The sequence below is a fragment of the Sceloporus occidentalis genome, unplaced genomic scaffold, assembly GCF_023333645.1.
Source record: "Sceloporus occidentalis isolate IW3139 unplaced genomic scaffold, rSceOcc1.0.p SCAF_14, whole genome shotgun sequence".
NCBI lineage: Eukaryota > Metazoa > Chordata > Lepidosauria > Squamata > Phrynosomatidae > Sceloporus > Sceloporus occidentalis.
Window position 1 is genome coordinate 363,211 of NW_028316994.1, and position 26,988 is coordinate 390,198.

Sequence of the window (26,988 nt, forward strand, 5' to 3'; positions counted from 1 at the left end):
CTCCTAGGCATCATCTACACTATAGAATTAATGCAGTTTAACACTAGTTTAACTGCCATGGCTGAATGATCTGGGATTCTGGGATTTATTGGTTCGTGAGATATTTAGTTTTCGCTGTCAGAGAACTCTGGGGCCACAACAAATTACAAATCACAGGATTCGATAGAATAGAGCTATGCCCGTTAAAGTGATGTCAAACTGTATTATTTCTGCAGTGTGGATACAACCTAGTCTCCTTTGCACCACTTTCTTTGGCCTCATTCTCACTAAAAGATGAATTGGCGTGTTATCCGAACTGATGAATCAATTCGACATCGGATTGTGGTTTACACTATGCTTGTCCAAAATAACCCACTTGTGGTTCGCATTCACAAATGGATCAATTTAAAATGATTCGGCTCCAGCTAGCTGAAGGGCAAATTTGAATCGATTCCGATCCGCTTTTGGTTCACACTTTCATTGAATGATTTGGTGGAAAAGATGCAGAAAAAAGACATGGGTTAAATGGGTCTGGTGCATGGCCTCCTTCAGTGAATCGATTTAAGTGGGAACCAGGGTTGTTTGAACCGGTTCAACCAAATTATGATCTGGTGTAAAAGATAGTGGGAATGAGGCCTTCATTAAGGAGAAAGAGTTAAGTTGAGTAATCTAGTTCATGAGGAGGAACAATCATCGGTTACTACTTGACCTCTGGCTCCCCAAGTCAATGTACTCCTTCTCTGACCTTATCTCTCCTCTCTCCCTGCTTTCCCACACACATAAAGACACAACAAGCCATTCCATACCCCACCTCTACACACACACACACACACACACACACACACACACACGATAGATGAGAGTTTTCTTTAAAGATTTTATTCATTCTCAACAGTAATACTGTCATGAGAGGTGAAAGTTACAGAAGAATCAAATCCTTGTTTCCTTTCATTCAGAAAGTTGGCATGTGATATGAAAGCAAGCAACCAGAGGCCTGTTGGCATATTAGAAATTTATCTCCAGCATTCTGCCTTTGCTGAGCTGAAAGAAAATAAGAATAAATCATTGTATGCAGGAGTGAAAGTGGGAACATGTATCTAAGGCCCAGTACAAACGGTCAAAAATAACTTGAAGGCACACAATGACGTTGTGTCATCATATCTGACTGTAAATGCAGAACCGACATCTAAAAATGCCAAGAGCTTAAACAAGGTCCAAAACACACTGCAGAAATAATCCAGTTTGAGACCAGTTTAACTGTCCTGGCTCAATGCTAGGGAATTCTGGGAACTCTAGTTTAGTGAGACATTTAGCCTTTTCTGTCAGAGAGCTCTGGTGCCACAATAAACTACAATTCCCAGGATTTCCAAGCACTGAGCCAGAACAGTTAAAGTGGTCTCAAACTTGATTATATCTGCAGTATGTTTTGGACCTAGGCTATCTGTTAGTTTTTCAAAGCATGCAAATGATGGTGGGCAGAGAGGGAAAGGGCTGGTTTATAATTTTGCCCTAGAACGAGTGGGGAAAATTCTTCTTAGGGACTTGTGAACATAACATGTTCACCTGATTTCTCAGGTTTAGTGAGCTATAGATTATGGCTGGAATTGTAATCACTAACATGAATTTGAAAATTAATTTATCATAATTTTCATAGGGATGGCAAAAGGAACTAATTCATTTTTGGAAATATAAACACTCATTTAAAAATACTAAAAATGGTCTAATCTCCTCAAAATCACTACCTCCAAGAAGGAAATTAAACAAATGTTAAACAAATTCTTATTATGTCTGTTGAATGAGTTGCCTTTTCATGATTAAAATTACTTTTAAAATAGTTTGAAAGCAGCAAATTTGGAGTAATGGATTCATTTTTAACAAGTTATTTTCTGAGAATGCGCTCCTTCCTTTGGTATGAGCCATATTTTCACACCAGCTCACCTCAGATAGTTAGTGCTCTCCAAGAGCAGCCTTAGTCCGTTCAATCAGTTTTGGCCCCTAGAAGAAAAGACACACATACTTGAGATCATATCTTGGGCCTGTATCTATATTTACAAGTTTGCATAATGTAGACAGGCAGGTTCTACAGTCTGTCTGTCTGTCTGTCTCTCTCTCTCTCTCTCTCACACACACTCTATATGTCTTATCATCTGTTCCATTAATCATTGCAGCGTCTCTCCATATACGAACAACCTGCATTCTTGTTGGCTATTGATGATGATGTGTGGTTAAAGTAAAAATTTGATGAAATGTGATGTTTTTTTAAAGAAAATTAAAAAATAATAATTTCATTTTTTTAAAAAAATAAAATTTAATCAGTTAAAAAAACCCACCCCATTCTCCGTTCTTCTCCCACTGAGCCTTGCCCCACTCACAAAATTGTTTTGGCATTTGAACACCACAGCCCATTTTTGTGGAAAGGCAGATATTTGGGAGGCAATGGTGTCACCCACTTTAGAGTGTCACCTGGTGCAGTCTGAACTCCCCCACACCCCCCTAATGATGGCCCTGGTCTGGGGACCAGCTTCTTACTGATATACAGGCATTCATACACACATGTGCCAGACACCACTCTGCCTCTGAAAAGAAGGCCAAGAGCCTGCAACTACATCTCTATGAACATATAAAAACAAACAAACCCTGTAAATATATTTTATGGGGCTGCAAATTCTAAGAGGGTGAAAAAGCCCTAGGTTCTTTTCCTTCATAAAAAAAAATATACATGCCTCTTCAGCGAAGCATTGTCCAGGGTTTGCAGCTGCACAGCATTTTGTCTCCACAGCGCCAAAATCCACAACAGCAACTGCAAGTTCTTCTTCTGTGATGGTGGGTTTGTAGCTAATCAAGTTGAAAAGTAGCCTGCAATGAGAAAAAACATTATTCTGTCTGTCTGTCTACCACCAAAAACATTCTACACAAAATGTAGAAATGGCATTTTTTAAAAAAAACATCTTTAGTCTCAGTCTTGTGCTAGAAGCAAAAAATCTGATGGGGATTAATGAACATGCAACTTGAACATTTTGCATCAAGACAGTGGCCCAATGCAAATGGCCAAAAGTGGTGTCCTCATGCTGATTCTAGGGTTCGGGAGTGTGCAGCGTCCGCACACTCCCAAACCCTAGCATGTAACGGAACCGCAATGATGGCGGCCTCCCATCCAAATGGGAGCTGCCATGATGACACCACCACTGCACAGTGTGTAGACATTACACATAGGAAGTGGCGCCATGGCAGTGCCCTTTCCCATTTGTGGCACTGCAAAAAAGAATCCGCTCTAGGCAGCTTCTTTTCAGCGGTGTGTCAGTGCTGCAGCGTGTGGCTGCTGCAGCACTGACTTGGGGCAAAGATGGGCGGCATGGAGCCGCCCGTCTGTTCAACCCCAGCGTGTCTCAATGAGAATGACTAACTGAGCTAAATAAGGGGTGGTTTTTTGCATTTTTTTAAGGAGAGGTAGAAACCACAAGGGAATGTAGTGAGGATTGGTGAATCCTTAGCTTGGTCACCTCAGTCAGACATTTTCACAGATATAATGACATGCTGTAACATTTCTCTCCCATCCCATGCTGCTGGTGGTTTGGCTTCTATAAAAAGCCACTGTGGCTGCTAGATCTGAATCATAAGAAAGAGGAAAGCAAGCTAGGCGTCTCCCTATCAGAGCTCACTTTACACATGAGATAGAAGTGTGGCCTTGGGGTAAGTGTCCTCATTATAATATGCTGTCAGGTTTATGATGATTGTCAGGAAAATATTGGTTGAGTGGCCATAACATCTTGGCTGTGGGAAGGGTTGGGAATATATTTGCATTGACTGGTCAGGAGCAGGGTCTAGGAAAACAGAAATAGGAAAAGCAAGCCACCAAGAAGGAAGCAGGTAGAGATTTGAGAAGAGAGTAGGATAATGCAATTCAGAGATCATTCAAATAAGTGGTCTTACTGAATGACTGAGACTGGGGGTGCATCTACACTGTAGAAATAAACCCGGGGTTTGTAATTTTGTGAGGCACCGGCACTCTTTGCAGATTAGTCTGAAGACTTTATAAAACTACAAACCCCAGAATTTCATAGGATGAAGCTACATCACTTAAAATGGTGTCAAACTACACTCTTTCTGCAATATAGCTACACCCTCATTTAAAGGAGAAGGATATGGCTAAGAAATAAAGTATAAGTATGTATAGATAGAATAATTGTAAACACAGGCTCATGCATTGGTTGACTGGAAAGAATCAGCCCAGGTGCTTCTGGTTTCTTACTCTTGTTTCATTTTTTGCTTCTCTGGTAGTTCAGCCTTGCAGTAATCTCCATGGAAGGAGAACAATGCAGGATTAAATGGGCCAGGATGATATTCTGGATCAGGTCCTAAGCCAGTGAAGCACTCCCGGCGGTGGATATAGGAGTCACCACAACATTTGCAAATTTGTTTGTTGATGTGATGTTCTTCATGTCTGTCACAAATAGCTCCTATCACTAGCTCCGTCTAGAGAGGGAGGGAGGGAGGGAGGGAGAGAGGGAGGGAGAGAGAGAGAGAGAGAGAGAGAGAGAGAAATGGAACTGACTTTTCAACTGAAAAAATGTTCAAAGGTACACACAGTTTGTGTAACATTTCAAGTTAGTTATGAGCATATCCAAGTTAAGCATCTCAAAGTTAGGCGATGCCAAACAGTTGAGAGCAGTATGTGTTCAGTTTAATTCAATGCTATAAAATTGCAATACTAAAGATGTAAGGACAGAATAGAAACAAAGAACCATAATAAGACCCCAAAATCAAATCATATGGGAAAAGGGCTTATAGAACTGCATTAACCAGTCCAACACTAAACTCAGTGAACATCACTAAGATGTTTATCGCATATTCTAGCCTGATCTGTGCACTGGATGGGATCAGGCTGGAATGGGGAAAAATGGGTTTTACTGCACACAAAATTACTGTTGCGCTGCTATCTGACCATGATCCATCCCCAAGCAGTGCTCTGGATGCTGATTTTGGTAAAACAGAAAGCTTCCACAGTACCAAAATCAGCCACTAGAGCACTGCTTGGGGATGGATCATGGTCAGATAGCAGCACAGCAGCAATTTCATTTGCAGTAAAACCCATTTTTCCTCATTCCAGCCCGATCCTGTCCAGTGCATGGGCCGGGCTGGAAAATGCATGCAATAAAGGAAAAGAAGACAAAAGAAGATTATGTATTTGCAATTGTATTTTTTTAAAAAATTTTGGGTATGTATGGTATAAACAAAATTGAAATACTTAATAAAATATTTTTTTAAAAAAGAAAATGCATGCAATAAACTAAAAAGACATTAGTTGAGTGTTTTTAGGTGAGCAACAGCCAGTTGAGGACTGAATATTGCTTAACCTCTTCTAGATGGAGTAGCACTTCTGTCTGAAGGGCTCCATGCACAATTGAAGATGCGGCTGGGTTTAGCTTGCAGGTGAGTCTACTTCTATTTTTGCACACATTTGGCAAGCAGGGCTGCTGTCATCCTACTTAGGTCAGATCTGGCTACTGTCATGTATGATTTGGTCATATCCCAGTAAAGATAGGGTTAAATCCGTTGGTTATTGCAAATGCTGTCAGAAGGGATGTTATTGAGAGCTCTGCCTAGTACAGTGTGCCCACGCCATATGTGGGTGCACTATACATGGCTTCCAGCTTTTGTGGAAGCTGCATGACAATAAAAGCAATGGTGTGTGTGCCCATGGCAGACACGCCACTGTGCTGCCGCACGTGCACACACACACCATTGTTTCCTATGGGGCGTGAGCATACGCTGATTTCCCAATACGCAGGTGGATTTGGAATGGATCCCCCACATAAGGGGAGGGCTCACTGTATTCTGAGATTAGTTCATCTGTATTTAACATATTGATGTTTCCAAGCAAAATTGAAAATAATTGTTATGTTTAAAGATTCAGCAGATATGGCTGCAGGGTATTTCACAGAATGTTTAGTTCAATATTGGGCTAAATTAGGAAAGAGGAAACGTTAATACTGAGGAAACAATACTTACATATCCTTCAGCACATGTCATTTTGTGGGCATCATCCATCTTGCAGCATTTGGCAGCAATACCTTTGAATTGCTCTGTGTACTTATAGACTTCTTTAAAGGTAAGCTGTGGTGCTTTCTTGATGTAGTGAACAAGGAGCCTGCAGCAAAGATAACCCAGTGGGTGCTAGTCAGAGAGGAAACAAAGTGTAATCCTCAGTAAAAGTAGTTAGTGATAGTGTTCAAGGAGTCTGAGGGAAGGATCCCCTCAAACTGAAGGCTGAGCTTGTAGGAGTTTAGAAAAAAGAGAAAAAAAGGTCTTATGTGGATATCCATTGTTGGGACTACAGAAATAAAATCTCTGGAACTTTACTTCAAGAGGTATCCACATTTATGAATACCCCTAGTATATATCTCTATGCAAATATATAAGCTGAGATGATGGATCAAGAAGGTGTAAGACCTGACCCATGCAGCTGTGTGTCCTCCCCTGACCCTGGCAGCTGCCAAGCCAAAGAAGGAACTTATTGCTGATTCTTATTAGTTGAGTGTATATGAAAGAAATGAGGCAACTGAAATGATGAAGAAGTCACTGGTCTCAAATGTGAGGGAAAAAGAAATTGTACCCATATCTTTAGTTTAAAAAAATATTAAAGGCCACCGACTACCCTGCCCCTATTTGCAAACTTGAATCACATGAGAATCACATACTCATTATGGTAGAGGTAGTCTCCCAGTTGCCCATATTGGTCGCAGCGGGTCTTCAGCAGTTCCAAGGTTTCAGCAATGTGTTTTTTCAGTAGTTCCTCCTAAATGAAAACATAAATACTTTCAAAGATCCACAATAATAATAATAATAATAATAATAATAATAATAATAACAACAACAACAACACAGCTACAGTGGATGATCTTGGGAAGAAGACTGAACTGCCTTCTTCAAAACTCACTGATATTTATTAAGGCTTGAGGAATGTTCACAAGTTGTCTTGTTGCAACTGTCAGCTTGTCATTTGCTGCAAGACATTTTTTTAGAATCATAGAAATATAGAGCTGGAAGAGACCACAAGGGCCGTCCGGTTCCGCCACCTTAATGTTCTCGAGTGAGAGTGAAAAATGATGTTTTGCTTTTCATTTTCAGTGGGGTTGGCATGAAAAGTTTGTATTTGATGCAAACAAAAATGTTTTATGAATCTTTTATTTTTTGTGAATATGAATCTTTGCAATGCAACACCAATCTTGCATCATGTTTCCTAAGATCATTGTGTTGTATGTTGCACATTTCCCTACTGGTGCCTCAAACCATTGACATTCTGTTTATTAGAGATAGAGCAGGGTAATAACAGCAATGCAAGTTCCAATATGTATTTTGAAATATAAGTAGTCAGTTACTGCAGGGATCTCACAAGTGTCTGAAATTATTGGCAGTTGGTTTTGTTTTTATTTCTCCCTTTTCTTATCAGATCCCATTTCATCATCATACAAAATGTTCATGAACAATTGGATGATTATTGTAAAATGTGATCTTTTGTTTAAAGTGACACGCAGAGACAAGATTACATATGGTGAAGACGAATCACAACTTACCCCTTTTGCTAAGCATGTTTCAGGATGCTCATTGGCACAGCAGCTCTCCAGTAACTCTTCATACCCTTTGGCAGATCTGACAAGCAGCTGTGGAGAGAGTTCAGGATGTCTCTTTCCATACTGATTAATAAAACTGTAACATGTAAAAGGTTTTGTGAGTACACTGTCCCCGTCATCACAATTTATCAATTAAAAGTAGCACATTTTTAGCATGTTTAAAGCTCATTTGAAATGTGATGCTGGAAGAGAGGTCTACGGATACCACAAACTGCTACAAAGATGGATGAATCCTTGAACAAACCAGGCCTGCACTCTCACTAAAACCCCAAATGACTAAACTGAGTCTGTTATACTTTGGACATATCATAAGACAGCATAACTCATTGGAAAAATTGATACTACTGAGGGAAGTGGAAGGTAGTAGGGAAAGAGAACGGCTATGTTGCAGGTAGATTGACTCCATCAAGGAAGCCATGACCCTTAGCTTCTAAGACCTAACCAGGATTGTTGATGGCTGGGACTCAGGGTGGTGATCTCTCATTCATAGGGTTGCTGTAAATCAAAGTTGACTAGGACTGCATCCACACTGCAGAAATACTCCTGTTTGACACCACTTAGCTGCCATGCATCAATGCTATGGATTTATGGGATTTGTAGTTTTGTGAGACATTTGGCCTTCTCTGTCAGAGAGCTCTGGTGCCACAACAAACTACAGTTCCCAGAATTCCACTACATTGAACCATGTCAGTTAAAATCTTGTCAAACTGGATTATTTTTTGCAGGGTGGATACAGTTTAGATGGCAGATACCAATAACAAGACAACTAATTTAGCTGGCTAGGTACTGGTGCCTTGTAGAGATATGGGATCCAATAGCTCTCACCCATACTGAGAACATATAAAGTATATGAACTCCCATCCCAGGATATATAAGGTCTGCAAGCAAAATTTAATTCCTGGCATGTTCTGTGTGCGCATTTTTATGGAATAGTCATTATTATCACTCACTAGTTTTCAGCTTTTCTGATTGCTTGTTGCCCTGTTTCACTTTGTATTAATATTTTGTCATTTAAGGTTGATATATATTGTAATAAAGTTTTACTGATTTGTTTTGAAATTATTACTCTTTTAATTTGTGTCCTTTAGTCTTGGACATGTTTGTAATGTTGTACCCACAAATAATCATCATCATCATCATCATCATCATCATCATCATCATCATCATCATCATCATCATCATCTTATATTTTTAATCAGGAATTTTAAACCTGAATTTTATATTTAATTATTATCCTATGTATTGTGATATAAATACTGAGTAGAGATGCTGCTTAATATGAACATTTTATGTAAGGATTGTGTTTTAACTATGTCGTAACCCGCCTCGAGCCATGAGGATAAGTGTGTAAGAATTAAAATTATTATTATTATTATTATTATTATTATTATTATTATTATGTATGACAAAACAAAAACAAATGAACAAGAAACTAAGGCTATTGCACTGCAAAAGTAGCAGCTGACCCTTCATATCCATGGATTGTTTATTTATGGATTCAGTCATCCATTACTTGAAAATATTAAATAAATATAAAAATTCTAAAAAGCAAACCTTGATTTTTCCATTTTATATAAGGGACACCATTTTATTACACCATTGTATTTAATGGTACTTGAGCATCCATGGATTTTGGTATCCATGGAGGGTACTGGAACCAAACCCCAGTAGATAGGGCCCACTGTAATGCAGTTTGACACTGCTTTACCTGCTGTGGCTGAATGCTATGAAATTCTGGGATTTTCTGAGATATTTATCCTTCTCTGAGAGATCTGGTGCCACAACAAATTATAGTTCCCAGGATTCCATAGCATTGAGCCAGGGCAGTTAAAGCCGTATCAAAGTGAATTATTTTTGTGCTTTAGTTGCAGCCTGAGAAAGAGTTCTCAAAAGCAAATCTGCTGTGGAACAACTTTGTTTAGATTTGGACCAAAACAGACGGCCCTTTAAAGCCTGCTTCCGGGCATCTTGGGAGCTTGGCATTTATATGCTACACACATCGAAGATGTCAGGAAACCACCTGGACACCACCCAGACACCCAGATGTGGGTGGCTACAAGACACTCTGGTGATGCGGTGTTTACAGACCGCACACTGCCAGAGCATCATGAAGCCACCCTAGGGCTGCAGCGGGACTGGGAAAGATGGCTTTTTCCCAGCCCAAATAGGAGCGGATCTTTTCTGCTTTTATTTGGGACGTATTCAAGGCAGACTGGGGCCATGGCATGTGTTTGCTGTGGCCCTAATTCTCCTTAGGTGGAGGCAGCTTCAAGCACCCCTTTGGGGGCATCTGTTCTGGCTCTTGTCTTTTCGAGTGTAATAGGCAGATTCCATCAGTCTTGTCCATTTATTCCTCCTCCTATTGCCCCTTCTTTATGGATCTCACAGTTTGCAGGCCTTCTGATCTTGCGTATTTCTCATTTCCCTTTTCTTCTTTCTGCATACTGCTCCATTTCTATGTTTGGTTGATGTTCTTACACCAGACATTACACTGCAAGTGACTATCTCTACACTGACCATCCTACATACAGTATCCACCCCAATATGCAAATAATTTTTCTACAGTGCATCGCTATCAACAGGGGGAACTAGGGATTAATCTGAACTTCCTGTGCCTTACTTTGCCAGATGTTTGTCCTTATTTTCGGCATAATGCTGGCACACTTCTTTGTTATCCACAAATTCTCTGACTGTTTCTGACAGATCTGCAGGTTTGTCATCATTCTCCACATGAACAATGCATTCTGCTCTTTCCATTACAGGTTTTTCGCAGCAAGTTGACAATTTCGAAGAGATCTCATTTTGGTGAGCGCAGACATATTTTGTCAGTTTTTCCTGTAAGAAAGAAAGTTCACAAACAATCTATTATTTGAAGGGAATCACTTTCAAACTGTAGCCTGGCAAAGCCTGCACAGGAGTTCTTTAGAAGTTTATCCTTCACAAACAGATCTTACCCTACATTTCATGGCTTCTTTCCCTCAGCTAGAAGCCCTCCCTTTGATAACGACTTATCCTGCAATGTAAAGATGCAAGGCATTGTAACCTGTTTGAAGCTACAAGAGATTGAGGTCCAAATGATCTGGAAAAAAATCTGCTATAAACTGAGGGCCGGTACAGACTGGCACTAAAAGCTGTCTTGTGGGTGGCATGGGGGCATGGGGTGCAAATGCACAAATCCGATGCCCCCACAACACCAGCTGGAACCCCCTCTGCCCGCACATGGGCTGGCTTCATGGCCCTCCAGTGATGCGGTGTTTAGATGCCACATGCTGCCAGAGTACTGCAAAGCTGTGATTGCGGCAGAAAGGGTGCCCTTTTGCTGGCCCAAAAACGAGCAGAATTTTGCTGCCTCTTTTTGAGCTGGCAAATAACCAGACCAGGGCCACAGCATGCGGTTCCCATGGTCCCGATCTGGCTCTCTCAGGGGCGGCATCACACCGCCCCTTCGGGGCCATTTGTTTCATTCCTGAGTGTGTGCTGCCTAGGACATACAGTAGCTCAAAATTTCTTGAGAGTGGCACAGGTTCACAGGCACATACGTAGGTTTCCCGTCAGGTAAACCAATGTAAAAATGATACCATGAACAAACATTCAATGTATCTATGAGTGTATCTACACTATGGAAATAATGCAGGTCAACACCACTTTGACTAGCATGGCTCCATCCTACAGGATCCTGGGATTTGTAGTTTCTGTGAGGCACTGACACTCTTTGACAAAGAAGGCCTTGTAAAACTACAAATCCCAGGATTCTATAGTCTGGAGTTACCATCTCCCACCTTGAGCAAACTTTGCACAGCATTACCATCATTTCATTTCTTTTCCTGGAGCCAGTTACAAAAGTTGTCATAGGCTCAGGGGAATGCACTGTGTGGCGTGGGATGCATTGCACCTCATCAGATCTTTGTGGGGGGACTCCCTTCCACTTCACTTCCTTAAATGTTCCCAATGCCCTCTAGGCAAGTTCCCTATTTTTTTCTTCCTCCTCTTTAGACCAGGGAATTTTTTTTTCTTCCCCAGATAGGAAATAACTCATTCATGTCACTTCCAGGTTTTTTTTTATAGCAATGGAGGGGAAAAATGTGGCAAAATGGGCATTTTGGGATTCCCTCCCCCATCAAAATAGTGGAGTATGTATGGACCATTTTTCAGAGGTCTATATCATTTAGCCAAAGTCATATAGCAGGCAAAATCTGGCCCCTGATATCCCAGACTCTTCTTAGAGGCCTGGCCCACTCCTTTGACATATACATATGATTGAGATAGGATGGTGTTCTCTCTGTGTTGAAAATCCCAAGTACAAACACAGTTATTATATTTATATAGGTATGGAACTGAGGTATACAATGGCAGGAGGTGGGGTCTGCCACAGAAGTCTTCACTCACCCCCCCCCCCCATATGTTTACTGTATGTACAAAGTTCAGTTCAGGAGTTGAAAAGGGGTTGAGTCTAGGCCAAGCCTTCATCATCAACTGAATTTTCCTATGATATTCTCAATTTTCTGAAAAAGGATAAAAAGTTTTTGTTTGTTTGTTTTCAGTGTAACAGATCCTCTTTCAAAGATTTGAAAAACAGAATGGAGATTTCACCAGGAAATTCAACTAATGTCCAAAGGATATCAAAAACTAGGAACAGAATGGGAGATTTTTCTGAGCAATTAATTTGCTGTATGTTTGGTGTAATGGGAATAAAGTGAACAACTCTTACCCGGTCAAGCATGCATTCTAGTGTATCACCTTTGCAACACTCTTCATAGATGTGTATAACATCATGAACTATCTTCTCAAGTGTAGCTAATTCAGCCTTTGGGAACTTCTGGGATAGGTAAGCAAGTTTCCTGGAGCAATAACAAATGAAAGATTAGGATTGTTTTAAAAGAGATTCAGTGTCACATCTACAGTGTACTGACTATATTTTTGGCAAGAAGACTGGAGTCCCAGGTCAGAACTGGGATGCAAATCTCTGAATATTTTGTCTTTGTATGCAATTTCCTTGGTTTTCTTTCTGGTGTGGGAGAAACAAATACTTCTCTGCAGTTTTTGTCTGGCATTTGTCCATCCTGTAGCATTGTGGGACAATTATTCCATGAAAGAAATACAAGCAAACCCCCCAATCTTCATGCACACCCCCCTCAAATGTAGTATTCTTGGAATAATGTTTTCCCAAAACACTTCAGAATGTGTAGATGCTGGACAAAAATTGCAATCCTAGCCTGATCTCTTCAAAGAAATGGGAAATCTACTTCTTTGAGTACTGAATAACAGTGATGATGATGATGATGATGATGATGATGATGATGATGATGATGATGATGATTTCTATTCCTGGATGAGAAGAACAGTATAGCCCCTGTATCTGCAGGACTTTACACTTACTCTTTTTTCAGGAAAAAAATTACATTCTCTCTAGACATTTTGTAGGTCTTCCATGGTGATTCTGTTGCATTTTTCTGGTGGAGGATGACCATAGAGTCATGCTTAAAATGTCTAAAGAGTTACTCTCTAGGAATCTCTAGGAAGTTTATCACACTAGCAAGATCCTGTGGGCAAATGGGAGTTAAACGGGAGTTAAACTACATTCGAATTTAAAGTAAACCTGTAAATTCATTTAGTTTTTCACACCAAAATGGCACTGAAGTGCAATAATGTGAAGTTAATCCACAGTTAAAATGGAGGAAGCCAGCAGCTTTTCAAATTTGGATCTCAACCAAATTTGAAAAGCTGCCGTTTTCCTCCACTTCAACTGTGGATTAACTTTGCATTATTGCACATTAACTGTAACATCATGTGAAAAAGTTTGGGCATTTCTGGGTTTCCTTCATGTTAAATCACATCTAAATCATGTTTGCCCATGGGATTTCGCTAGTGTGATAAACTTATAAGTCATCCAGCACAGCTTTATGGTCAACTTCCACAGAAAGTCACTCATTCCAATAGGATTTTCTGTTATCTGTGCTTTCACACTTCCATAATAAGTCCAGGAATGTATCTCCCTCAGATATGGGAGTCATACTGTATAATACAAGTAGGGATTTCAGATTTATGGCCACTGTAGAAAAGTGTAGAGTGACATGGAAACTCTTCAGAACTCAGTTCTGACTGAATACCTGCAAATCATAACTCAGTTCTCTCGAATTTCCTTATCAGGCTGCCATTATTATGTAAAAAACCAAAACAAAACAGCCCATGACTTTTACAAATCCCGATATACATCCTTTGTACGTATATTACTGAATATTCTTTCCATCCCTTGTGGGAGCTTCCCTAACCCCCCAAAAGATGTTCCTTGTCATGAGATTTTGAGGCAAATCAGAGGTGCAGTGAGCAGTCAAACCTTCTTCTCAAGATTCTTTCCACCATTTCTGCCAGATTCAGTTATTTCCTTTTCTTCTGTGCAAGTCCCCACATAGACAAAGATCCTGTCTGGAGGGCTGTAACACCTCCCAGAAAAGGTTTTATGGTGGCAAGAAGGGCTACAGAAAATGTGGAATGGGAAATGATCTCTCTACTCTGCTACAGGTTGAGTCTCCCTTATCTCAAATACTTGGGATAAGAGGTATTTTGGATTTGGAGTTGTTGTTGTTGTTGTTATTATTATTATTGCAATCCTGTATTTGGATATACATACGTAAATATATATCTTGGAGATGGGACCCAAGACTAAACACAAAATTAAATTATGTTGCATATACACCTTACACACATAGCCTGAAGGTAATTTTTTATATATTTTCTGAAATAACATCGTGCATGAAACAAAGTTTGTGTACATTGAACAATCAGAAAGCAAAGATGTTATTACCTCAGCCACTCAAGAAAAAAAGTTTTGATTTTTAGAATATTTCAGTTTTCAGAATTCTGGATGAGCGAGAATCATTCTGGGCCATGTATATTAATTCTCAGAAACTCATTATAAGTAAATAAATAAATAGTAAATAAAAATTTTATTTATATAACGCTTTTCTAAAAAATCAAAGCGGTTAACAACAAGTGCAATTCACAACAATAAAGCAACATCAAACATTAAAAACATCTACATCATCTCATAAGCAACAATAACATCAATAGCAATAAAAACCAAAACACATGACAGCTCAACAATGCTGTCTGGAGGAGAAGGGAAGCATCACAGGAGTCAGGAGTCAGGGTATGCCTGCTCGAAAAGGTGTGTTTTCAACCCCTTCTTGAAGCAGTCTAAGGAGGTGGCCGAGCAGAGCTCGTCGGGAAGCGAGTTCCAGAGTTTTGGGGCTGAGCTGGAGAAGGCCCTCTGGGTGGTGGTAGCCAATCTGACCTCTGGAACCTTCAATAAAAGCTTCCCGGCAGATCTGAGTGTGTGGGGTGGATTGTATGGGGAGAGGCGGTCCTCTAAGTACCCTGGGCCCAAGCCATTTAGGTCTTTATAGGTGATAACCAACACCTTGTATTGCGCCCGGAAGCGAATAGGCAGCCAATGAAGGTCTTTAAGTGTTATGTGACTGGCCCTGGATGTGCCAGTGACCAGTCTTGCTGCCATATTCTGCACCAATTGCAGCCTCCGGGTATGGTACAAGGGTTGCCCCATGTAGAGCGCATTGCAGAAATCCAAACGAGAGGCTACCAGAGCATGTACTATTGTTTCAAGGCCCCCCCGGCCCAGATAGCGACGCAGCTGGCGTATCAGCCGAAGCTGATAACAGGTGCTCCTGACCGTTGCATCCACCTGAGATGTTAGGTGGAGCGACGAGTCAAGGAGCACCCCAGACTGCGTACACAGGAAGCGTGATCCCGTTCAGGACAGGTGGAAACACCGCCATCCCTGGGCCAGGAGAACCTATCACGAGTACTTCCGTTTTCTCTGGATTCAGGCTGAGTCTGTTTTCCTTCATCCAGCCCATTACCGATTCCAGGCAGTCCACAAGAGATGCCAACCTTGGTCACTGCATCAGTCAGAGACATAGAGAAGACTATTTGGGTGTCATCAGCGTACTGATAACCCTGCGCCCCATGCCTCCGGATGATCTCTCCCAGAGGTTTCATGTAAATGTTAAAGAGCATGGGGGACAGAATAGCTCCTTGAGGGACACCAGATGTAAGCGCCCTCTTATCGGAGCACACGTCCCCCAGCTGCACCATCTGGAACCTCCCGGAGAGGTAGGAACGGAACCACTGGAGCGCAGTGCCCCCGATTCCCAACTCTTCCAGGCGCTCCAGAAGGATACCATGGTCTATGGTATCGAAAGCCGCTGAGATGTCTAAGAGCACTAACAGGGACACGCTACCCCTGTCAATGCCCAGATGGAGATCATCGACCAAGGAGACCATGGCAGTCTCAACCCCGTAACCCAGCCGAAAACCAGTTTGAAATGGGTCTAGATAATCTGTTTCATCCAAGATCGATTGAAGCTGGATTGCAACCGCCCTCTCGATCACCTTCCCCAAAAATGGCACCAGCGATACTGGCCAATAATTATTATGCATCAGGGAGTCGAGGGAGGGCTTTTTTAGCAAGGGTTTTACAATGGCCAATTTCAAGCTAGATGGAAATTGCCCATCCCTCAGTGATGTATTAATTATATGGTGTAACATAAAAGTTACTTCCGTACCCCCCCTGAGCCGCTAGCCATGAGGGACAGGGATTGAGGGAGCAAGTCGTTTTCCTAACACTTCTAAGGATCTTGTCCACATCCTCAGAGTGATCCAGTATAATCGAGTCCACGGAGGCACTGGAGACCTCTACTCTAGTATCTACTCTAATACTAGCATCAAGACCTTCCCTAAGTAACTTTTTTTAAAAAAATAGTAAGTGGACTTACATTGCCTTCAGTGGTCTGTCTCCAAATTTCTTCATGACAGAACAAGAGTGTTTCTGTATAGCCATGTCTTCCATCATTTGCTTTTTTACAGCTGGTGCCTGTGACAAAATGAAAACTGATGTAGGTAAGTGAGGTAAATTTTTAGCTCAATAATCCACTAGCAGATTGGAATGAAGAAGAAAGCAAAAGCTGAATTTCCTGATGAGTAACTTACAAGTGCTTATGTAACTCTATTGAAAGTCAAAGTAGTTTTAAATGTTATTAATTTCCCTCAATGAGATTAAGACACAAATCCACAAGAATCCAAAGTGGCTGCCTTTTGATGGATTGTGCCCATATATTCCACAGCTGTATAGAACTTTGTATACTTAAGCACGTTCTGGAAGGTCCTGGAGGATTCCTTTGTCATTGTGTTTCCAGCTATAGTGAGACTGTTAGATGCTTTTCTCTCCCCGCTCTCACTCCATAGGCCAGTAAATGGCTATGTCAGACAACAGCTGAAACCCACTGGAGGGAAGACAGAGTGAAGTCCTGTCTGGATGGAAATATATGTCTCCCTATGCAAAATCTTGGCTATTGTACATTGTTTCACTTGTGTATGTAAATAAGATTTGTAGGATGATAGGGGAGCATTGTGAATGGATCAAGGAAACTGTGGGTTGAAGTTCCTGTTCTAAAAATCATTTTCAAATTATAAATTGTAAACAAGGAATGGGAAACAAGAGGTTTCCAGTAGATATGAACAGAGGACTGTTCATTGTTACTGGACAAAAACTGGCTATTGCTCCTGCTATCCATTTATAAAGGACAAAGTGTGTGGCGATTAATGTTTCATTGAACTTTATCGCACGGGCCCAGGAACAGGCCTGTTGAGTTCTAAAAAGGGGGCATTCTGGGAATGGAATGGGGCTTAGAACGCAGTTTACTGCACACTGGAATGCCGCCGCTGCCGCTGGACATGCCAATCGCATCCTACATCTGTTCCAGGGGGCGCAATTTTGAAGAACTGTTCCAAAGGGTTCTGAGAAATTGCGCCCCCTAGAACGGATGTAGGATGCAATTGGAAGGTCCGGTGGCAGTGGCGGCATTCCAGAGTGCGGTAAACTGCGTTCTAAGCCCCATTCCGTTCCCCAAACACCCCTTTTTTAGAACGCAACGGGCCGTTCCTGGGTCCGTGCAATAAAGTTCATTGGCTGGTATTATGCTAATAGAGCCCTCATGGCACCGTGGGTAAATGTTGGTACTGCAGCCACAACATTGTGAGTATGATCCCAGGTTGACTCAGCTTTCAAGCCTTTTGTAGGTTGGTAAAATGAGTACCCAGTTTGTTGGGGACAACTGGTTTACACATTCTAGGCTACTTAGAGAGTGCTTAGTTCACTATGAAGTGGTATAGCATTATTATTGTTATTGCCATTGCTATCTCTATGAACTTCTTGGGCCAAGCTTGCCATGGGGAAGAACCACTTGCTCACCTGGGCATCACAGTGAGCAGACATTAAAGAAACAAGAGAAGAGGATGCTGTCTAACAGTTTAATAATTTCAAGACTTGATTTGGATTATAGTGACATACCTTTTCGCCAAAGCAGGCACCCTTGTCCTCTGCTTGGCAGCAAGTAGTCATGACATGGTCATAACCATGGGTGGCTTTCATGATTGAGACAACCTTTGCTTTGGGATACCGAATGCTGATCTCATGGAGGTATCTGTAGGAAGAGAAAGACAAATCAAATAACCTGGGCAGCACTTTCTTATAAATGAAGAACCCAGTGCTATAGGAAAAGCTGATATTTACTCTAGTTTAAACTAATAATAGGATTCAGACCTTGGGAGCTTGGAAGAGTTGTAAGGTTTTTAGGGGCTAAAATCTGATGACCAACACAATAAAACACCAGAATGATAAACAATAATATGTTCACACAAACCAAAAGAATAACTAAAAAAGAGCATGCTTGGCAACATGATGCTAGGTGCTAATCTGAAAATGAAAATGAAGTTAAAGAAATAAAATGAAATGAAATGAAGAGATGGACTAGAATAACCAAGAAGAGTGCAGGATGGACTGGTTTACACTCAGAAAGGAGAATATATTGCAGGATAGGTAGGCAAAAGTCTAAGCAGACAGACTTGTTAGAGGCCTCACGTGGCACTTCACAGCTGACATGAAAACAGTCTGAATTTGAATTTATCTTGCATTAGAAAGAGCAACTGGCATTAGAAAGTCATGCATGTTACATCATTACATTCTGAAAAATTCTTCAAAGCAGCAGCAGTGAATTGATTTACTTACTGGCCCAACACCTCATTTTTATTCTCTCCAAATTTTTTGCAGGCCTCCTCTGTGTCTGGTTTTTGATAGGGTGGAATGAATCCTGGAGTTGAATTTTTATGGGCCAAGAAACATTCATTTCTTTCTGGATCAACTTTAGCACAACAATCAGTAAATCCATATTTCTCAGCAAAGCCCTGTTCATGACACATCTCATCAAGGAAAACAGTGCCCTGGTGGACAGATACAAAATCTTGCATGAACTCGTGAGAAATGGAAATCAGTGGCTTATTCGCAGCAGGCAAAGTCGCATATGTTGTTGGAAATCTCTCATGGCCCTTAAATTATCATCCAATGTCAACAGTGCCTTATAGAAATAAACAAAGGGCCAAAACACACTGCAGAAATAATCCAGTTTGAGACCACTTTAACTGCCCTAGCTCAATTCTAGAGTATTCTGGGACCTGTAGTATTGTGAGTCTCTCTGTCAGGGAGTTCTGGTGCCACAAAACTACACTTCCCAGAATTCTCTAGCACTGAGCCAGGGAAGTTAAAGCGGTCTCAGACTGGATTATTTCTGCAGTGTGTTTTGGCCCTTAGTTACTATAAAGAATTATTCAGTATGTTCTGTCTGCTGGCTATAGTACCTAGAGCTAGGGTTGCCAGATGGGATATGGGGCAGAAGTCTTACAACTGCAGCCTTGAATAGATCTTGGAAAAGGATGAGATATCATAAAACTCCATCATGGAAGACAAAGATACCTGTCCTATCTCACCTTCCAAATCCCAACTTTCAGCTGCAACTCTCAACATGGCTATTGCTTTGTAAGGGAGACAGAGGAGAGGGCATGGAGGAGCACTTAACTCTGTAACTGGCACCTCTATACCCTGTACCAGAGAGGCACTAGTCCTATTGAGAAGGGATAGTGGCAGCTGAAGGTTAGGGTTTGGAAATTAAGAGAGGACATTCCTCTGGTGTGATGGAGCGTTATGGTACCTTATCCTGCTCCATGACTTGTTTATGGTTAAACTTACAGGAGCCCTATCCCCATTTTCCCCTGTTCTTTCAACTTGTTCTCTGTTCTTCCAGGTTGAATCTTAAAAAATAATAACTATTGCTGTCTTGCTAAAATGTTGGAAATCTTGCCAACAGTTTACCAATGCTCTACCAAATCTATATTTTATTAGCATCTTACTACAACTCTCGATACTAGATAAGCCTTCATCTGCTCCAAGGAGACCAACACTGTGTACTTAAAAGTGTTTCCTGTTCAGAAAGTCACACCATATCCTACACTTTAATCCAAATTATTTGCCTTTGGTCTGCTTTGGCCACATTTTTTGTTGGTTGTGTGTGTATGTGTGTGTGCCTGCACGCACTTTCAAGTCGCCTGGTTAACTTATGGTCACCACATGAATTTCTTAAGGTTTTCTTATACATGAAGTATGCAGAGGCGGTTTCCTAGTTCCTTCCTCTGAAATATAGCCTACAGCACCTGGTATTCATATTAAGTACTAAATAAAGCCATGACTGACCAGATAAGTGCTATTTTTTATACTTAGAATATTTCTAAACATATTCTCCATATCTTCCTCCAAAAGCTTACCAAATGTTTTGTACATTCTGGGTCTGCGTGTTCATCAGCAGCACATTTTTTTGCAAGTGCAACAACATCGTCCATCATTTTATGCACCTCCTCATATGTGGCTTTCTGTGCCATCTGAGAGAATAGGATAATGGCACTAGAAAAAGGAATAAAGGATTAAGAAAGAAATTAATTCTGTGCATAACTAGGTAAATATGGTAGCAGTGCTTTCAGTTTGGGGTATACCCCTAAAAGTATTTGAGAGCGTGTGAGTTTGGAAGAAATGGAAGGTATGGTGAAGGAAAAATTTTACTTGAAAAAAGTAAGATGGGAAATATTCGAACAATGGGATATGAGACAAGAGGCTGAACAGCATGGAAGCATTGTGTTGACAATACATGAGTTTATGATCAGGTATGTGACAAGTTGGCATTAGCCATGTGACTCCAACTGTTGCAATAGCTGTTGGTGCATTACTGTAAGAGGGATACTGTAAATTCAAATTTAACAAATTGTAATGCCTGCTGGGTTCCAGCAAATTAATATATTGTACCTGCATAAAACTACATTTTAAAAAAGAGAGAGAGCATTTGATGGATTTCAGCTAAACGTACTAACAATGGATGTTACTTCTGAAAGGTCCAAGCTTGTCAAATTTCAGTGGAATAAGCGTAGAGGTGTGGTTTTTTTTTAAAATAAATGAAATAAAATTATATGAACTGTTTTCTGAGTCAGCTACTTAGGTTGCATCTGCAATACAAAAATAATGCAGTTTGACACCACTTTGCCATGGCTCCATGCTATGGAATACTGGGATTTGTAATTTGTTATGGCACCAGAGATCTCTGACAGGGAAGGCTAAATAACTCCGAAAATTACAAACCCCAGAATTCCATAGCATGGAGCCATGGCAGCTAACGTAGTGTCAAACTGCATTATTTCTGATGTGTAGTGGGCCCTTCCCTTATGTGGGGGATCCATTCTGGACCCCCCCAATAAGGGCAATACCATGTATACTCAAGCCTCATTGAAAACAATGGGTCTCGTGCATGCGGTGCCACAGGTGTGCACACCATTGCCACTTCCGATGCACAGCTTCAGTGTAAGATGAAAGATGGTGTGCCCGCATATGACGGGGGCACACTGTAGATTGAAACGGGGGATACAATTGTGACAGATATTTAAATAAATTTAGAAGCAAACCCATTTTCCATGTCTCAAGTCCAAAACATACTGCAGAAACAATCCAGTTTGAGACTGCTTTAACTGCCCTGGCTCATTGCTAGGGAATTCTGGGAACTGTAGTAATGTCAGACATTTAGCTTTCTGTATAAGAGAGCTCTGGTGCCACAATAAACTACAATTCCTAGGATTTCCTAGCATTGAGCCAGGGTGGTTAAAGCAGTCTCAAACTGGATTATTTTTGCAGTGTGGTTTGGAACTCTATTTCTGCAATGCTAGACATTTGGGTGCTCGGGGGGGGGGGATCATTTTGGAGGGCAGCATTCTTATTTGCCCTCATTTTATCCTCATTCTATCTATAGCTACACCCCAGATAAAATTATTTTAAATTTCATACTCATGGGAGAAAGAGAACCAACATATAGTGACAAACACTTAGAGAATCCTACAATATCTTATTTCAGCATCTCACTCCTAAATAAAAGAAGAAGAAGACCTTATTGAGAGACTTACACGCCTGAAAATTCGTCAGCTGATAGTTCAGAGGCACGACTGATGGTGTCATGACTTTCTGTAAAGACAAAAAAATGATTATATTTTAAGTCAACAGTTCTTGTAATAACTAGAAACTTTCTTACCATATGGTCTTATACATACCTGTCTGAAAGCAAAACCCCAGACTGCAATATAGCTTACTCTTATATAAATGTGTATAGAATTGAAGGTCCAGTGATTGAACAACAGAAGGTGATGGAGTTTACAGAAGGAAAGAAATAGGTGCTTGCATTTTGATCAACTTTATATAAAACAAATAGGGTAATTCTTAGAATCTACTTCATAAGAAGGGTGAAAATCACGTGGCCCACTATATGTTGTTGGAGTGCAGATCCCAACATTCCTCATAATGGGCTATGATGGCTCACAATGCTGGACATGGCAGCCCAACAATTTCTGGAGCTCTGCACAATTCTTGCTGTTGTTGCTGCTGTGTGTTTTCAAATAGTTTCTGACTTATAACAACCCTGAGTTAACCCCAACATTGAGATTTCTTGGCAAGGTTTGTTCATAGGAAGTTTGCCATTGTCTTCTTCTTAGGCTGAGAGAGGCCACTCAATGGATTTCCATGCCTGAATGGGATTTGAACCTTGGTCTCCTGGAATTCTAGTCCAGCTCTCAGACCATGCTGGCTCTAACAATTCCCATTTTTATCCTAGAATTAGCCTGTATTCTTCTGGGAATATTGATTGCCCTGGTCAAAAACATGAGATGTAGGCAGAAAGATGCTTCTGTCAAACTGTTGTTGGGAACTGATGAGCATTTACATGGACAACATGAGGGTTCATCTCAATTTAATTTACTTCACTACCAGAATGTATATATTTGAAATAAAGATGACAATATGCCCTATATTCTTGACTACCAGATATTTGAAAGGTTAAATAGCGACACCAGTAATAGGTGTTGTTTCATTGTTCATTGTGAAGGGCATTTTGGTTTAGGCAGTCTTGTTTGGTTATTTACTGTCAAGACATTGCCAAGTCACTGAGCATAATTATAATGGAAGCAAATGAACATCACCTTTCCAATACTGGACCTCTAGTGGTTGAAATACTGGAGTGTGGCAACAAATAAGACCTTGATTTTCATACAGATTTTCTGAATGTTAAAACACCTTCTGTGGCAAGCAAATTTCAAATAAGATTTAGTAGATATATGGTATCATAGAGTTGAAAGGAACTGCAAAAATCATCTCTTATCAACCCACTGCCCTGCAGGAATAAATAATGAAAGCACTCTTAAAAGATAACCACCTAACCAGTGTTTAAAGACTGCTCCCCGCCCCCCAAAAAAGTCAGTCACCCTCCAAAGCAGACTATTCCACTGCTGAAAAGCTCATACTGTTGGGAATTTCTTCCTTGTCTTTAAGCAAAATCTTTTCCCTTCTAACTTGAATCCATTGTAGTATTGTAGTGTTTTTGGATAGCACACTGTTTTAAAATGTGATTTTAGATAACTGTTATTGGAATTATTGTTGTATGGAATGTATTGGTTGTAATCCCACTTTGATCCATTGGAAGAGGTGGGAAAATACAAATAAAACTTATTATTATTATTATTATTATTATTATTATTATTATTATTATTGGTCCAGGTCCTAGTCCCATGTTGGCATAACTATGCCATATATGCCAGAGAGGGCAAACGAAGCCATTTTCCCTGGCACACAGAGAGGGGACTAGGAGGAAAAGGTGTGTACCTGTTCCTCCTCCTCCTGGCCATCCTAGGCCTTCAGCTCTCTATGGAGAGGTAGCTGAAAACCCGGGAAGATGCGGGGGAAGAGGAGGAACAGGGACGCACCTGTTCCTCCTTCCCTGACTTTCAGCTGCCTCTAGAAAGGCAGCTGAAGGCCTGGGTAGATGCAGGGGGTAAGATGTACTGCCCTGGAAGTCCTGCTCCCATAGGCCAGAAGCCCCACCCCAGAAGGCCCATTCCCCCCAAAAGTCCTGCCTCTGGCACATGGTAACATCCAGTGCTGGAAGGCCATTTAGTTTGGGCACCCAGTGCCTAAAAAGCTTGCCATCACTGTCCTAGTCTCTGCAGTGGCAGAACATAAGTTTGCTCCATCTTCTCCCTATGTTTAAATATGGCTGTCATATCACCTGTCAGTGTCCCCTTCTTCCAGCTAAACATATCCAGTTCCCTAAGATGTTAATTATGGAGTTTGGTTTCCAAAAACTTAACCATTTTGGTTGCCATCACATAACATAACAGACACCATCTAAATAGAACTGTCATGAATTCTGTGAAGCTGCACTTTACATTGCTATACTATGTTGTGGTAGTTCAACAGATTAAATGGATCCAACACTGAACGAAGACACTAAAGATATTTTTTACAAAAATCCCAACTATTCAGGCCTAAAAGACTGCCAAAATATAAGACAAAAGAGTTGCAATTGTTTGCACAAATAATATTTTAAAAGGGAAAGGGATGGGGGGGAGGTTAACATGTTAAAAGAAGCAAACATTCAACCATGTCCATTGTTCAGTGAATTTGTGTACAAAGCATCAAAGTATACATATTACATTCATATCTGGATCATTCATCATCTGTGACCAGAATAACAAACTTGTGCCCCATCCCAGTCCATATTGACCAGCATAAATTATACATGTCTCCACAAAGCTATTCATCTTCACTTTGACTAAGTGGCTAGAAATATCCTAAATTCACATTGTGAAATGTAATTCCGATTACTGGATTTGAAATAGAGTAAATATCTGAATACTTGCATGCTCATAAGCAGTGGCAGTTGCTGCCTTCCATCTCAATGGAATGGTGAATACAGACACTCTTTCTTTTACAGAAGCTACACCAAGGTGCTGCATTCCATCTCCCAAACATGTTTCAACAGCTTGCATAGCTTCATTAAAGTGCAAACTAAGAACTGGTGTGATTCATATCCATATTGATATGGGTGTGTGTGCGCGCTATCCATCATCATTATGAACAAGGAAGCATGGGAGCTGTGCAACAGTATATTACTTCCTCTAATAACAAACTCAGGGGATGAAAGACAAGAGGATTGAGAAAAATAGGGCCTCTGATGAAAACGAAGGATGCATCAGCATGTTCTAAGTACTTAAAATTCTTGCCAAGAAAACCACATTAAAGATAGGTTTTAGGGTCACCATAAGTCAGAAACAACTTGAAAGCACACAACATCAAGAAGGCAGGAGAACAGAATGGAATATCCTGGAGAAGGCATCACTGGCTGGAAATCCAGAACAGAAGCATTTCTGTTAGAACATGAAGATAGATTGCAACATTTTTAAAATCTTTATTTCATTTTTTGGCAGGTTTCACACACAAATAGTCAATGAAATGCCTCAACAAAACATGATGCATAGATTCCATATAAAATATATTTCCAGTAATTATGATCTAGTTTAAAGCTTCATCTTTTACACCAGCAAAATATTTTCAAATGCATATTTGCTTCCCCTGTTCTTTTGTTATGTCTGATGTAACACATCTATGTCCTGATATCACAGAGTTGTTTCTGACACAAGGATACAATAATATGAGTACACACAACTCTGTGATTTCAAGACATTGCTACTAAATTATGGATAATCTACATTAAACACTAGAAATGGAATAAATTAAGAGACATTATTATTTTGGGTGTAATTTTTTAAAAGAAATGTTACCTGCATCCCGGTATTTTCTGGGCAGGTGTGTTGATACAGCAAAGCTTACTAAGAACAGGCAAGAAATGAATGTTGCCCACTTCATGATTCCGAATTGTTAGGGGCTTACAAGGCAGGAAGAGCAAAGGAGAAGACAGAACTTTTATACTTCATCAGACACGCATTGGGTTAATAACCACCCATCATACGTCGTATGCGTAGGAGGGATACAAATAGTTCTGCTAATAATTACTTTGATAAAATATTTGACCATTATGTTTGTTAAGGGGGCATCTTGTCACAAAAGCTTGCAAAAGTCATTTCTCCCTAGAAATAGGACAAATAGACATTAGACTTATCATACTTCAAAGATGTTAAGCAAACTGTATTCTTCGTTACATTATAACTCATATACAAACCTTTCCCCTCTCACTTTTTTTTTTTTTGGCCAAAGGTGAATTGAATTTATGTAAGATGACCAATGGTTAAGTTAAAGACCTCAAGTTCAGACTGGAGGTCTGTGACGTTCGTTTCCAAGGCTGCTTATGAGTAAACATTTGATATTTTGCAATGGATCTGGGACTCCTGAACTAGAATCAAGGAGAAATCAGCTAGTGTTCTATATTCCTCACTAAAATAGTACTACTAGATTTATCAAATATACTGCATACAACTGAGCACAAAAGTTATCATCCAAGCCATTGTATTCCCTATTACCATGTGTGGATGTAAGAGCTAGATAGTGAGGAAAGCGGATAGGATGAAAATCAATTCATTTGACACATGGCCCTGGAGAAGAGTGCTAAGGATACTGTGGGCAGCCAAAAAGACAAACAACTGCAGAAGGAATTCCTTTGAAACCACTTGAACTGCCATGGCCCAATGCTATGGAATTCTGGGAATTGTAGTTTGTTGTGGCACCAGAGCTCTCTGACAAAGAAGGCTAAATGTCTCACAAAACTACAGTTCCCAGAATTCCATAGCATTGAGCCATGGCTGATAAAGAGGTGTCAAACTGGATTATTTCCACAATGTGGATGCAGCTTTTGCATTTTTTCACTGAATACAGCTCTACAGGCTTTTTTCTCGTTTGATTATTAATCTCCCTAGGTCTAGTCACATTTTCATTCTGCCCTAAATGGTTGAAACAACAATGCTTTTAAGCACTGCTTTAATCAGTCCAGATTCCTACTATGTGTTGACAATATTGTTTTGATTTCAATGGATACACAAGCTATGTCACTACTAAGGGATTTTGTAACACTATCTAGGTACAAAGTCATTTTTATTCAATTAGGAATTAAAAGAATTTGTAATGTCATCATAAACTAGCAGATGAATGTAATGATCCACT

General features: G+C 40.4%; 1 protein-coding gene across 1 annotated transcript; it reads right to left on the reverse strand.

Annotated features, from left to right (window-relative positions):
- Positions 1-836: 836 nt before the first annotated feature.
- Positions 837-25,755, reverse strand: LOC149303368 (albumin-like). The gene is made up of 14 exons (XM_089481176.1): positions 25,656-25,755; positions 21,954-22,011; positions 20,280-20,415; positions 18,694-18,905; positions 17,977-18,109; positions 16,403-16,500; positions 12,319-12,448; positions 10,231-10,445; positions 7,554-7,686; positions 6,678-6,775; positions 5,989-6,127; positions 4,229-4,452; positions 1,918-2,835; positions 837-1,020 (listed from the first exon to the last, which is right to left on the reverse strand). The coding sequence occupies exons 1-13, from the start codon at positions 25,738-25,740 to the stop codon at positions 2,523-2,525; spliced, it is 1,974 nt and encodes a 657-aa protein (XP_089337302.1). The 5' UTR covers positions 25,741-25,755; the 3' UTR covers positions 837-1,020; positions 1,918-2,522.
- Positions 25,756-26,988: the final 1,233 nt, after the last annotated feature.